This window comes from Rhinolophus sinicus, linkage group LG16, assembly GCF_036562045.2.
Source record: "Rhinolophus sinicus isolate RSC01 linkage group LG16, ASM3656204v1, whole genome shotgun sequence".
In the NCBI taxonomy this organism is placed as follows: domain Eukaryota; kingdom Metazoa; phylum Chordata; class Mammalia; order Chiroptera; family Rhinolophidae; genus Rhinolophus; species Rhinolophus sinicus.
This window is the reverse complement of record NC_133765.1, coordinates 17,906,915-17,921,339: the sequence shown is the minus strand read 5'-3', so window position 1 is coordinate 17,921,339 and position 14,425 is coordinate 17,906,915. Positions and strand designations below refer to the sequence as shown.

The 14,425-nt window shown below is 56.1% G+C and overlaps 1 protein-coding gene across 1 annotated transcript in view; it reads left to right on the top strand.

Annotated features, from left to right (window-relative positions):
- BCR (BCR activator of RhoGEF and GTPase) overlaps positions 1-14,425 on the top strand; it is a 117,249-nt gene that overhangs the window by 57,036 nt on the left and 45,788 nt on the right. Inside the window, exons 2-4 of the mRNA XM_074321712.1 lie at positions 5,070-5,251; positions 11,024-11,128; positions 11,486-11,671. Of these exons, the coding sequence (XP_074177813.1) occupies positions 5,070-5,251; positions 11,024-11,128; positions 11,486-11,671 (473 nt within the window). The remainder of the gene's footprint in view (positions 1-5,069; positions 5,252-11,023; positions 11,129-11,485; positions 11,672-14,425) is intronic.

Sequence of the window (14,425 nt, the reverse complement as noted above, 5' to 3'; positions counted from 1 at the left end):
AAACTGTGTGCCAGTTTGTGTGGTCCCAGAGTGTGATGCCAGGTGCTCCTCCTGAGGTGACATTGATAGAGCACATGCAAAGCTTTCCTTTATTGTTTTCGTTATTAGATAAATACATGGGGAGAGGAATATCCCATCACCCTGCCTGCTCTCATCAACTCGGGGAGCATACTGCTTGGAAGTTTCGATACTGTGCTTGTTTTGTGCTTATTTCAGATGTGGTTGCAAAGGGCTGCTGGTGATAGAGGGCGGTCCCCCTCATGCCCTACCCCCGCGCAGCCACCCCACCATTGCCACTAGCTGGGAGGGAGCTTAGGAATTTGTGTGTGTACATCTATGTGGTTAAGTATACGTAACATAAAATGAACTATTTAAACTATTTTTAAGGGTACAGTTCCGTGGTATTAAATACATTCGTAATGTGCAGCCATCGCCACCATCCATCCCCAGAACTTTCTCATTTTCCCAAACTGAAACTCTGTCCCCATTAAACAACAGCTCCCCTTGCCCCCTTCCCTACCCCCTGGCACCCACCATTCTCTTTCTGTCTCTATGAAGTTGGCTGCTTTGGGTACCTCATGTAAGTGGAATCACATACTAAGTGTGTCTTTGTGACCGGCCTGTTCCAGTCACTGAGCACAATATCCTGCAGGTTCATCCACGTCCGTGTGTGTCAGAAAGTCCTTCCCTTCTTAAGGCTGAGGAGTAGCCCGCTATATGTCCATACCGCGTTCTGTTTCTCCGTCCACCTGTCAGTGGGCACGTGGGATGCTTCCGCCTTTGGCTGTTGTGGCTAATGCCCCTGTGCACGAGTGTGCAGGTACCTGTTCGAGTCCCGCATTCAGTTCTTTTGAGTCTGTGCCCGGAAGTGGAATTGCTAGGTCATACGGTAATTCTATGTTTACATATTTGAAAGATTTTTTTTAAAGCAGTGTTGTCCTCGAGGTGTAAGAAGGGGGCATGACCTGGGCACTGTCTGGGAGACCTCCTCGTCCTGGGACTTATTCCTCCCTTTTTCTTTTTTTCTTTGGCCTTTTTTTTCTTGCAGCAGAGAATAGATTTGTAGAGTGGTGGGGTTGGGGCTGCTAAGCCAACTTGCCTGGAGAGGGGGAGGTTTCCGATTATTTCACTGTGTTCATCCTTTTTCCACACTAAGCCAGCCGCTGTCTGCAGAGCTCAGGGCCAGAATCGGCCTTGCTCTCCCCCTTCCCCAGCTGCTTAGCTGTTGGTGATCCTCCCTCGTCTCCCTGAGCTTCCTGTAGCTGTGGGATCCATGCCCACATCCACCTCTCTCTAGGGTTTGGTTTCAGCTTTGGGTGGATTTTCGCAGGAAGTGCGCAGCTGCTGTGGCCACCAGCTCCCAGTCCCGCCCGAGCTGTGGAGGCCCAGGGAGCTTTTCCCGCTGGATGTTCCTGGTAGAGGTGGGAAGAACGGGCCTCTGTCTTACTTCCCTCTGGTTCCGGGGAGATGACAGCTTTCAAACTCTTATGCTCAAGAGGAGGGGGACCTTGTTTGGTGGGGGGACCTCAGGTGTGAAAAACCAGTGTGAGAGGAAGGCAGGTCCTTGCATGCTGGTTGGAATGGGGGATAAATAAATGGAGGGCGTTCTTCCCTCACCCCCATCACACTTGCATTGGAACAGGCTGAGGAATCAGTGGAATGAGGGGTACTGAGTCTGTGTTAGCTGGGACAGTGAGCTGAGACCCTCCACCTGAGGGGTGACCGGCCGTCCAGATCCCAGGCTTAAAAGCATCAGTCACTCAGACGTTGGTATGGGGAGATGTGTGCCCAGTGGGAAAATGCCTCCGTTCTTTAGTTAACCAGATCCTCATAGTTACCCAGTGGAGTTTGGCTGCAAAGCCTGGTCCCTTGCTCTCACCTGCTGGAGGTGAAGTGTCCACAGCCATTGGTGGCCCTTTTGATACTGGCCAGGCACTTGGTTCTTACACCGGATTTTCGCCAGGGTGTCACTAAGCCAGCAGCACGTTGTTTCACAAGCGTGGAATCTTGCAGCTCCTCTGGAGTGAGCCCTGCATCCCCGATATGACCCTGAAGTTCTTACTGGGGAATCACTTGGCGTTGGTATGTCCTTGGATGTGACCTCTGTGTAGTCACTGGCCTGGAAATTAGGTCACACCGCCCAGACAAAGATGATAAAGAATGTGTTGACTTAAAAAAATATATTGTTATTTATAAAAACAAATCAGTTTAAAGGTTCATGGCGAGAACGTGTGGATGCTGATAATCCTGAGCTAATCATGTGAGAGGCAGGTCCAGAGCGAGCGTGGGGAGCCGGGTAAGGGAGGAGGTAGAGTCAGGGGCTCAGTAGGGCAGAGCTGACCGCACGGAAGAGTGACAGGAGCGTTGTGGACCTGAGTGCGCCTCTGTCAATTGTTTAGTTCACACTTCAGATTTGTTTTTTTTAAAGATTTTATTGGGGAAGGGGAACAGGACTTTAGGGGAACAGGACTTTATTGGGGAACAGTGTGTACTTCCAGGACTTTTTTCCAAGTCAGGTTGTTGTCCTTTCAGTCTTAGTTGTGGAAGGCGCAGCTCAGCTCCAAGTCCAGTTGCCATTATTAGTTGCAGCGGGCGCAGCCCACCATCCCTTTGCGGGCGTCAAACCAGCAACCCTGTGGTTGAGAGCCCGCGTTCCAACCAACTGAGCCATCTGGGAGGCAGCTCAGCTCAAGGTGCCGTGTTCAATCTTAGTTGCAGGGGGCGGAGCCCTCCATCCCTTGCGGGACTCGAGGAGTTGAACCAGCAACCTTGTGGTTGAGAGCCCGCTTGCCCATGTGGGAATCGAACCAGCAGCCTTTGGAGTTAGGAGCACAGAGATCCAACCGCCTGAGCCACCGAGCTGCCTCCACACTTCAGATTTTAAAGTCAGGAAAACTGAGAAACGGATGCCCCCATGGCCCAGGGAGACCATCTGGGCTCGTTGTGAGGACAGCCCTACCTGATAGCTGAGGCTTTCCTCCCAGGCTGCCTTTCGTGGGCAGGTTGCTGTGACATAGGCTTTGTATCCTGGATGTTGAGTGGATAAGAAGACCTCTGTGCTCATTTTATTTATTTAAAAAGAAAAAAAAAATCTCTGATTCCCCCAAAGGAAGTAGAAGCTGAAGTCAGATCATCTTGGGGGGTAGGGTGTGGAGTTAGGGTTCTGCATTAACAGGGTTTTGTGTTTTTTAGTTTTTGTGTTTTTTAATACAACTGAACTCTTCCCAGTTGTCCTCAGGGATGCTGAGTGAGACCTAGCTGACTGCCTTTGCAGAATCTTGAGGTCCTGCGGTGGCCTGAGTGTTGATAGCAACATGGTGGATTTGGTTCCTGGAATCCCCGCAATGGCCGATGCATTAAGGAGCCCAGGGCACCTCGGCACAGCTTCTTGGGGGATTTGGCAGGAGGCCACCCAGTTCTTGGGCTTCCCCCACCGCGTCTGCTACTCTCAACCCAGAACTAGCCCTTCCTGGGACCCTCCTGTGGCCACACGTACACACAGGTAGAACCCAGCCTGGCCTCTGCAGTTGGCACCTGTGTGCAGACACGGGACGCGGGTGGGTCTGTGCCAGACGTTGTGTTGGGGTAGTGCAGCAGGTCTCAGCCCTGGCTGCCAGCTGGAGTCCCCTGGGAAGCCTTTATAACCAACAGGGCCCGGGCCCCCCTGAGCTTCTGATTCAGTTGGTCTGTGTTGGGGTCGGCTTCATTATGTTTTAGAAGCTCCTCGGGGATGCTGCTGTGCTGCGAGGGCTAAGGACACCTGTTAGAGGGTGTGCAATGTGCTGGGACATGGAGGGAGAAAACCTGGGACAGGCAGAGGCATTCGAGGAAGCGGGGACTGTGGCCAGCGGGGGATGCCCGCAGCTTGGCACCAGAGCCACTGCCACACACTGGCCTCCAGGCTGAGCCTGCGTTGAGCACCTGCTCAGTCCAGCCACAGCTCCTCCCAGCTGCCCATGTGGAAAGAATCGAAAACTGGCTCCCTCTGGGATGGCTAGGTCAGCTCCAGAAGTCCGTGGGTGGCCCTGTGCCCACCTGGCCTGGGTGGTCTGGGTACCACCACACCTGAATCCCAGAGTGGGTGTTTGGTGCTGGAAGTTGTTGTCATCTGACAAATGAACACTTCAGAGGCCACCTGTGGTCGTAACCTTTGGGGGGTCTGCTTGCAGGTGAGTCATGGTGAAAGTGACATAACTTGATTGACATTTCCCCAATCGGTGTGACCTCTTGGGAACCCCATGGGCTGTGAAAGTGCCCTTTGGAAGAAGTCAAGAAGTGGCCTTCACCTGAGGCTTAGCACAGGCTAGGCCTTGTGGGTTGATGTCCTGGTGAGGAGTCTGGGAACAGAACTATAGAAGGGCCAATGGGTGTGGCTCTGTGAGTTCCATTGGGAAGGAGGCGACTGTCTTCGGGTGTCTTTGGAAGGAGGTGTTACTCTCCATAACCAGATAGTCCCCAGCGGCAAGGAGCCTGTCGTAGGACAAGCCACCCTCTGTTCGCATAGGCATACTTTGCGTGAGGTAAAGGTGGTCTGGGATTTTACCAGACCACCTGGAGGATGGGCCGTGAGTCAGCAAGGGACAGGATGAGGAAGGGGAGAGGGCTGCAGCACCCATTCCCTGGGCTCAGACTGGCAGACGTGGGTGTGGGGTGCTGCTCATGGTGGCCATGGCTTGCACCTGGGCAGGTGTGCAGGCCTGTGCTGCTTGCTCCACAGACGTGTACAAGGACCGTCCCTGACAACAAGATACTAGCATGTGGGGTCCCCCTTTCTAGAGTGTCTCAAGCCCCTCTTCTAGGACAAGGGCAGGCATGCCCCAGGTAGCATTTGAAAGCCCATCTCGTTTTATCTGGGGAGTGAGCTGCTGTGCATCCTCTCCTTGCCCTGGGGTCTTGGGCCAGTCGGTTGTGAAGATGAGATCAGCATCCCTGAGGTCCCTGTTTGATGCCTGCAGGTGACAGTGTCAGCTGGGTACTTGCTGGGACAGGTGGGGCGTGGACACTCCCAAGCCGACGAGCCCTCAGCCCCCCTCCCTGTTCTAACACAGGCTGCTTCTCTGCACACACAGATACGACATTCGGAACGCCACCTGGCTATGGCTGTGCCGCGGACCGGGCCGAGGAGCAGCGCCGACACCAGGACGGGCTGCCCTACATCGACGACTCACCCTCCTCCTCACCCCACCTCAGCAGCAAGGCCAGGGGCAGCCGGGACGCGCTGGCCTCGGGAGCCCTGGAGTCCACCAAGGCCGTGAGTCCCAGGGCGGGGGCCAGGTGGGGGACGGGGGCCTGTCCCAGCGGCTTCCTGAAGCACAGCCACGTGCTCAGAGGTGGTGACAGAGCAGCCAAGCTTGGATGTCGAGTCACTAAAACTCCTGCCTTATCCCTTCATCCGGGACATGGGGACCTCCTGCTAGACGTGTGGTACAGGGTCATCATGGAACTGTGTCAGCCGAGCGTGGAGGAGGCAGGCAGCTTGAGCTGAGGACCTGCAGTGTGTCCCCACAGTGGTGGCCTGCAGTGGTGGCCCCGCGGTGGTGGCCCCGCGGTGGTGGTCCCACGGTGGTGACCCCGCAGTGGTGACCCCTGCGGTGGTGGCCAGCAGGGGTGACACCCAGGTTCTTGTCCCTGCACTCTGTGGAATGTACTTGCTCCCTTTTACCAAAGGGGGTGTTGACAGTGATTCCGTCCATTTAACCAAGGCCTTTCCCTCAAGATCTCGTTGTCATTAACAGTCCTGCTGTCACCTCACCTTACTGTTGTGGAACTGAGCCCTGAGGTCATGTGGCGAGTGCGTAGTGGCACGTTCAGCAGACGCCCTGCTGCACACTCGGAGAGGCCGCTGGGCCGGCCCCGCGTGGGGGCACATAGAGGGGCTGTCCCAGAGTTGGCGTGCTGGCCCAGCTTGGCACGGAGTCTCACTGCTCTCAGTGGTCCCATGGCTTAGGAGAGCACTTCCTTGGTGCGTTGGGGCCCAGACACGCACGCCCTTGCCCTGGGGCAAGGGCACCCCTTTGAGCTCTGAGGTTCCTTCCTTCTTGGGCTGAGAAGATTGCTGCCCTCGCGGTGGGCAGATACCTTCCCCCATCTGCTTAGCTTCTTTCTGGGTGATTTCTACCCAGGTTTAAAAACGAGAGGAATCTGGTTTTCCTGTTGCTGCAACAAAGAGCTGTCTAGTGTGTCTTTTCGCTTCAGTGGCTTCTGTGGGCTGGTGCCTCTAAGAAGCTACAAGACTGCGTCTTACTTACGCTTTCGTGGTTTCCAAAGACCCCAGAGCTGCGCAGGCTTCTTATTCTGAAACATGAGGATGGGAGGGGAAGCTATTGCGTAACACACAGCTGCCCTCTGGGGCTTCTTATCCAACGTCCAGTTTCACCGTTTTACAGATTAGGAAACGGAGGTTCAAAGAGGTAGAGTAACCTGCTCGAGGCCACACAGCTGCTGTGTTTGAAGCTTTCCCCATTCCTCAGTTGACACTTTTCCTCAACTTCCTCGCTTTGCTTGGTGCACTCTCTTCCTGCTTTGGGAGCGTGGTTTGGTACAAAGTAGGGCCCTGAAAAGTAAGTGGAGTCCTGAACTTGGCACGGGTCCTCCTTGTCCATCGTCCTTGAGGGCTGTCTTTACCCAGCAGGATCTTGCTCCGCCTTAAGGCTCCTTGAGGAGGCTGATGTGCCCTCCTTATGCCCTGGGCCCTATGTGGCTTGGCCACCCACCCCCAGACTCTACCCTCAGACCCCCGTCTACACTGACCTGGAGTCATTGGGAAGAGCAAGCCCTGTGCAGGCTGTTTCCATGACCACTGACCCTCTCCTGTGGGAGGGCAAAGCCGGCACCTCTGGCTCAAAGGAAGCAAGGCAGCGTGTGGACACTCCAGGGAGGCTGGGGCCAGAGCTGCCAGCCAGCGAGTGACCTTTCCTCAGTAGTGTCAGGGAAAGGGGTAAGAGTCCGGGCATCACCTCCGGCTGCAGGTCAGTGTGGTCGTTCCTTCTTGGGTCCTCGAGGGTCCTGGCAGCATCTCAGCCATTCAGTCATGGGGGGACGTCGCGGCGTCGAGAAGGGAGCTGACGTTGTAGAGCAGCAGCCCCTGCTCACCAGTGTCCATGCTTTGTGACACGCTGTGTGACGGCTCCTCACAGTGACCTGCTGGGCCCTGTCCCTGGGGTACCAGCAAGGAGCAGGCCCAGAGACACTGGGTTCAGCCAGAAGGGCAGATATGACCCCCGCCCACACCTTCTCACATTCAGGTGCCTTCAGCAAGTGGCCGAGCTGGGCGGGCCTCCAGCCAGGGGCCTGTCGTGCGCGTGGAGGGACCCAGACAGCACGTGGGCTTGGGTGCAGCTGCTGCTCTACAGAAGTGGATGTGCCTGTGTGCCGCCGCAGTAGGTGGCTGGCAGGCCCCACAGATGTTTTAGGGGTTTTTGTTGGTTTGTTTTTCTGTTTTGTTTTCGGTGGGAAGCCAGAGTAAATGCATGTATTCAATTGATCCCCTCTGCTCAGAAGTCAGTTTTGCATGTTTACAAGGGAACTGCTGGCACAGGAATGTTTGAAGACAAACAGGCCTGCTTTATAATTCTGCTGCTGGCCATCCCCACGCTGAGTGTGTCTACCGTATTTCCCTGAAAATAAGACCTAGCTAGACCTGAGTCTTATAGTAAAATAAGACTGGGGTCCGGCTAGGTCTTATTTTCAGGGAATAGAAGACCGGGTCTTATATTAATTTTTGCTCCTAAAGACGCATTAGAGCTGATGGTCTGGCTAGGTCTTCTTTTCAGGGAAACACGGTATAACTCCGACTTGTGCTTTTATCTCAGCAGCCACAACTTCATTCACTTTTGTGATTCACTTGTCCTGGGTGCTTTGACTATTTGGGGGCCCCAGTGAGGCTCTGCACTGGTTGCAGGCGCATAAATGTCACCCATGTCCCTATGGCTCAGATTGGCCACGTTACTTGGTTCTGGGGCCCTGACTTACATAGGGATAGAGGTGGCCTTCACCTGTCTTCTCTGCAAAGCCGGGAAACCAGGTGTTTGGTATCAGCACAGCCTGTTCCCTTCTCTCCCAAGGGCCTGCTGAGTTGGGTTTTCCGGGGCTGGGCACAGGAGTCGTGCCTCCTGCCCTGTGTGCTCGTGCCTCTCTATTTGGAGGACTGGGGCTGCAGGAGCCCCTCGGCACGTGGCCCTGTGTAGAGGCCAGCCCCTGCCCTCTGCTGGATGGGCTCTAGGACCATGTCTAGCCCTGCTAGTGAAAGAGCGACCCCTGCCCAGAGAGGAAGAGAGGGTCCTTTGTCCAGCAGATGTGCTGGCCGCGAACTCCCAGCCAGGAGCAGCCCAACCTTCATGGCCAGGCTTTCATGCCCTGACCACCCCAGCTCCCCCAGGTTGGGGTTGGGGGTGAGGGGTACTCCTTGAGATTTTGCTGCTGCTCGCATTCCTGCAGCTCTGTTCCAGCTCCAGCTCTCTGCTCTGCTTGTTGGGCAGCTGGCTGACAGGTGGCTGTTCTGGTCACCTGGGTCCCTCGGTCAGCTTTTCCTTCCTGTCATCATGCCTAATTCATTTTTATCTGCTCTTCTAGCATCAAGATTTGTGTTGCTTGCTCCTCCCTTGCCTCCACCCCCTGCCCCTGCCCCAGCCCCAGCCCCCTCCTGGGCAGCGGTAGGAGGCCTTCTTTCCGGCTTGCTGCCTTCCTTTCCCAGTTGCCCTTTACGTCCGGCCTCCGCCCACAGAGTGTTCCCGCCCTCACAGCGCTGACTGGATTCACGCGCCTTGTCCAGAACTGGCACGTGTGCAGGTGGGGACAAAGCGCTCTGGTCCTGGCCCTGCTCCTTACGCACTCGCCTTCTGCACCCTCCCTCCTGCCCTCTCTTCTGCCAGACGGAGTTGGCTGCTGTCCCAGCTGTGCCTGTCTGATGCCACCAGTGCCCCTCAGGGTTTAGGAGAAGATTCTTAGTCTAAGGAGCGGTGCCTATGCCCCATGTCTCCTCTCCAGCCCAGTACTGTCCCCGAGCCAGATGTTCCCTGGAGCTGACCACACCCTTCGGAACAGGGAGAGCTGGCCTTGGCGCCATCCTGCCTGCACGCTTTTTCCTTTCAGCTTTCCAAACTGTGGGTGGGAACGAGGCACAGCACGGCCACCCACCCACGTGAGCACCAGCATCTCGTGTGTGTGTGGGGGGGGCATCATGGCCCCCTGCTGTGCACTCACAGTAGCAGCATCGTCGGTCAGGACATGCAGGGCTGGGTGGGTGGCTGCTGCCCTGCTTCACCTTCACCTCTTCCCTGGGTTGGGCAGAGCCGCACCTGACACCCTGGGATGCACATGCAGGGGCAGTGGAGAGCTGCTGCCCCCGGGTGCTGCCCCCCTCATGGTGTGGCCTTGGTGCGCTGAGATGAGAAGAGGCATCAGGGGCCCCCACCCTACCCACCTGTCACTGTGTGTAGAGGACCTGCTGAATCCTAGCAGCACTTTGGGCCCGGACCAGGCTGCACTGACAGCCCGAGATCCCGGGACCTGCTTGTCACGGATGAGGGTTCCAGGAGGGACCCTCGGCTTTGTAAGGATGCGGCCCAAACTGGGCCCAGCATGGAGTTCTAGAGCCACTCATTGATTTGATAGCTCAGTGAATCTTCATCGAGCGCTTACGTGTTATAGACACAGTGCTGGCACCGGGAGTTTCAAGGTCAGGCCCGCATGTCCCCGAGGTTCCTGCCCATGCAGCCACCACCCAGTGTGCCCAGGGAGGCTGCTATGGGACCTGCTGTGGGGTATGGGACCTGGGTGTCCTTTCCCTGGCGTGGCTCTCCGCCAAGCCCTTGATGGCTGGCCCCTACACAAGTGCATGTATGTGCACATGCACACACACGTGTGTGTACACACACGCAACATACATGCGTATACCTAGCTCATGCACGCTTACAGGATTCCCAGAGCAAAGTGGTCGTCCAGGAAGGCTCTTTGGAAGTTCCCAGTGGGCAGTGAGGATGTGACACACTCAGGGCAAAGCGGGCTCACCAGGCAGGCCTGGCGCTACGGCTCTGTCCCCTGACGCCTGGCCCTGGGCACTTCCTGCTGGGCCGGCCATCTGCCACGAAGTGCCTCCCTTGCACCAGGCAAGGAAAGTAGAAAGGGACATCAGGGTTGGGGGCACAGAGGAGCTACACTGCTGGTCCTGATTCCAAACTCTGCGGTGACACCATGGGACCTGAGCTGGCCTCCCTCAGTTAGGTTTTTCCTCGAAACCAGCATTTCTCACCTGGGGCAATTTGGACCTCAGCGGAAGTGAGGCAATGTCTGCAGCCATTAGCGGCTGTTACATCCTGGGGTGGGAAGGGGTTGCTACTGTCATGTGGTGAATAGAGGCCAGAAATGCTGCTCAGCACCATACAAGGCACAGGACAGCCCCCCATCCCCACAGAGAGTCCTTCAGCCCCAGAGGTTGGGTGCTGAGTCCCAGGAGCCAACCCCCAATCAGGAGTCTCCCTGAGAGGTGTGAGGAAGCAAGTGCCTGAAGAAGCAGTACTGCAGTTCCGCACCCAGGGGCTGCCACGGAGGGGTTGTCTCACGTTCCCCTGTGGGCTGGGAAACCTGGTGGTGGAATGGGCAGGCGAGTACGTCACCTTCGACAAATGGAGGGCCACTCCCTACCTGCCTTCCTGGAACTGCAGTGGGGCCCGGCCAACCTCTGACACCAAGCTTTGCCTGCCTAGGGTCAGGGGGCAAGCACGGGAGTGCCAGGCGGGCACACAGCAGTTTCCAGTGCCTTTAGCAGCAGCCTCTCTGTGAGTTCCCTGAGGTGGCCATCACGGTACCACAGCCGGGGGCCTTAAACAACAGAGATTTCTTTCTCATGGTTCTGCAGGCTGGAGGTCGAAGATCAAGGTGCTGGCGCGGTTGGTTTCTCCTGAGGCGTCTCTCCCTGGCTTAGACATGGCTTTCTTCTCCCTGTGTCTTCCTCCTGTGTGTGTCTGTATCCTACTCTCTTCAGGTATCATCTCCCGGGTCTGACTTTTGTGTGTTTCTTCTACAGAGTGAGCTGGACTTGGAAAAGGGCTTGGAGATGAGAAAATGGGTCCTGTCTGGAATCTTGGCCAGCGAGGAGACTTACCTGAGCCACCTAGAGGCGCTGCTGCTGGTGAGGAGGGTGCAGGGGGCTGAGCAGGTGGGGGTCACCTGGCCCAGGTCCCAGGTCAGCTGTCAGAGCCTGGCGGCATCCCCCCTCCTTGGATTCATTGAGACCTGTGGAAGGGTCATAACGTCTCACCTGTGCAGAAGTTAGACCTGCCCAAGGGATGGTGGATGCCAGTGTAAGCCAGGCGCCAACCCAAGCTGGCTTTACATTTTCATTTTTCATGGAATTTATAAATAAATTCCCATAATTCACATAACCATAATCTTCTGTGGTGACACCATACGCCTGACAAATGGCAAGCCCTTTCATCTATGCCACCTCACCTGTCACCTGTGTCACCTCACCTGTGCCCTCTTCCAGCCCATGAAGCCTTTGAAGGCCGCTGCCACCACCTCTCAGCCGGTGCTGACGAGCCAGCAGATCGAGACCATCTTCTTCAAAGTGCCTGAGCTCTACGAGATCCACAAGGAATTCTACGATGGGCTGTTCCCCCGCGTGCAGCAGTGGAGTCACCAGCAGCGCGTGGGCGACCTCTTCCAGAAGCTGGTGAGTGACGTGCGCAGGTGCGCGGCAGCTCCCGAGCTGTGGGGGCGGCTGGGGGTGGGGGGGGGCAGCCCTCTCCTGAGACCTGAAGGCGTGTGCTGCAAAGGGCTCTTGGGACACTGAGGTGACAGTGGCAAGTAAGTGTGTGGGGTGTACCTGACGACTTCAGATGCCAAAGTTCAGGTTGCAAGGAGGGGTCTCTGCCACAGCACCCACGCTGGTCCCAGCACATGACTGCCCCTGGGTTCGTCATGGGGTCCTTCCCAGCTCTGCTCCTTTTTACGCAAGGTTCCTAGTCTCCGGGCTGGTGCAGCTGCCCCCAGAGGGCCTCTTTGGACCAAAGAGATGCTGCTGTCCAGAAAAGCAGGACGCGGATGCAGGGCAGAGTCGGGGGTGGGCAGAGCCTGGAGGGGCACTCACAGGTAGGAACAGCAGGGGTAATTACTCTCCATTTCGTTTTGTAGTTACCTGAATGCAAGGCTCTTGGAGAGGTGTTTTGTTTTTTTTTGTTTTTTTTTAAGTGCTGTAGGGAGGGGAGAATTGGTCAATAAAAATCAAAGTAGTGGGAAATGTGCCCTTGGTCCCAGAGGAGGACCCTGGCAGAGAAAAGTGGTAAAAACAGGACATTGGAGTGGCTCAGCCCCCGCTGCTGGCTCCTTTCAGATCCCGGAGGCATATTTCATGCTGGAGACTTTGGAAGCGATCCCCCGTGACCTGCAGGAATCAGGACCAGGCCTTGGGGACAGGCTAGAGATATGCAGGAGGGGTTGGTTTATAAACTGGGGAGTGTGGACCGACGGACACGGGCAGCCTCGTGCTGTGAGGCGATCTGGTTCCTGAGTAGTGGGCTGGGCCCTGATCAGAGTCGCAAGGGGGCCTGCGGGTGCCCCAGTGCACCTGAGATGAGGCAGCCCTAGAAGGCCAGTCACCACAGTGGTCTTCACCACCTTGCAGGTGTAGAGACTGAGGAATGGAAGGTTCTCTTGCCTGGACTGTATCCCTGGTTGGTCTCCAAGAAGACTGTTTATACCCCTGCCTTTAGGTGCCATAAAACTGAAGGGCAGGTGGTGGTGGGTGACAGAATAAGGATTTCTGAAAGGCCCAATGAGCCAAACTGGCCAGGAATCTGTTTCGCAGAGGCGGCTGTGGGTCTGGGTTCAGGTCCCAGACGCGGGAGCCCCCTTACAGGACCGCCTTTGCTGACCCCAGGGCCAGAGGGGAGCCAAGGATGCCGCTTTTTAACGGTCAGTGGAATCAGTAAAGTCTGCAGTCATATGAAAGGGTTGGTAGGCCTGTTGACATTGGCCAGGCCACACGCAGAACAGGGATTGCATTCAGGGTATACACTTACCCGCGACGTGGATAAGATGGAGTTTGTCCAAAAGGAAGAAATGGCTATGGGACCTGGGGACGAAGGAGGAAACTCTCAGACAGGAGCTGCCAGATCGACATTTGTTTTCAACATGTGAAGTTCCAACATGTGAGGTTCATGTGTGGAAAGGAGTTCCTCACCTCTTTTTTGGGGCTCAGAGGGGGACCAATCAGTCTCTTCAGGTGGAGGCTGGGTGGGTGGGGTGCGATCTGGATATAAGAGCCCGGCAGCTGCCCAGTAGAGGCTGCCTTCTGTACCAGGAGCCCCTGTCCTGGGAGAGGGTCTGGAAGGTGCTTGCTGGGCAAGCCCATGTGGCAGGGATTCCACATCCGAGGACTCCTAATCCTGATTCCAGGGTTACCCGGGCCTCCTGTGCACATGTGCTTTCCCTGGAGTGTTTTCTCCCCCAAGGGATACCAGTCCTCCAGGGCTAGGGGTGGCCCATGGTCACCGGGTCCCCTCTAAATGCACAGAGCATGGCGGTTGCTGAAAAGCTGGGGCCGCAGCCCTCCTGAGCGCCCAGACATCCAACTGGCCCCACCCTGGCCTCACCTTGGCTCATGCTTGGGCTCCAGCATTCTTCTCTAAGGCGTGGCTTTCCTGTTGGCGCCGCCCCCACCGCTGCCCCACCTCCAGCGCCCTGGTCTTCAACACACTGGAGCAAAGATGCAAGGAACATACGAAGCGCCTGTTTTATTGAGATTCTCACTGCCTGGACCCCCTCCCCCATGGCCAGAGAGCTGGAGACTGTGTTTTAATGAAGGTGCCCCCCATCTTTGAAGCACCCCCGTTTCTCTGTGTGTGATGTGTCAGCAGGTTTGAACCCCTTAGATGTGACTCAGCCTGTGGCCCTCCTGAGACACAGAGAATTGTGTTGGAAAGAAACCCACAACCAGCAGTCTTCCCCAAACAGCATTCCGAAAGTACTCGGAAACTTTTAAAAAAATTTTAATAGTCTGATGAATGCCAGAATTTGGAAAGTTTTTTCTGGTTTCCCTGGTGTCCTTGGGCTACCTTTGTGCTTTGGATGTTGCAGCAGGAAGACAGGGAAGAGAAGTGGGGCTGCTGGGGGAAGTCGTGCCCCAGTACCTGCGGGCTGAGTGCTCACGTGTGTGCCCCTGGGGCTGGCTGGCACTGGTGCCTCCCCAAGGACAGACACACATAATCCCTGCCCCATGCCTTTCAGGCCGTCAAGGCGAGGTCGGCCACGTTTCGCTCTGTCAGGCTGTCCAGCTGGGAGAGTCTGAGGACCAAAGGGCCTGTGCCTTGACTCCGTTTCTTGTGGGAATGCACTGGTTAACTGCCACCAGTTAGGGTTTTGTTTCTGCCTGAAATGTTATCAGCTCAGTCAGCTTTTTGTTTTTCGACTCCTTTCAAACTTCCAG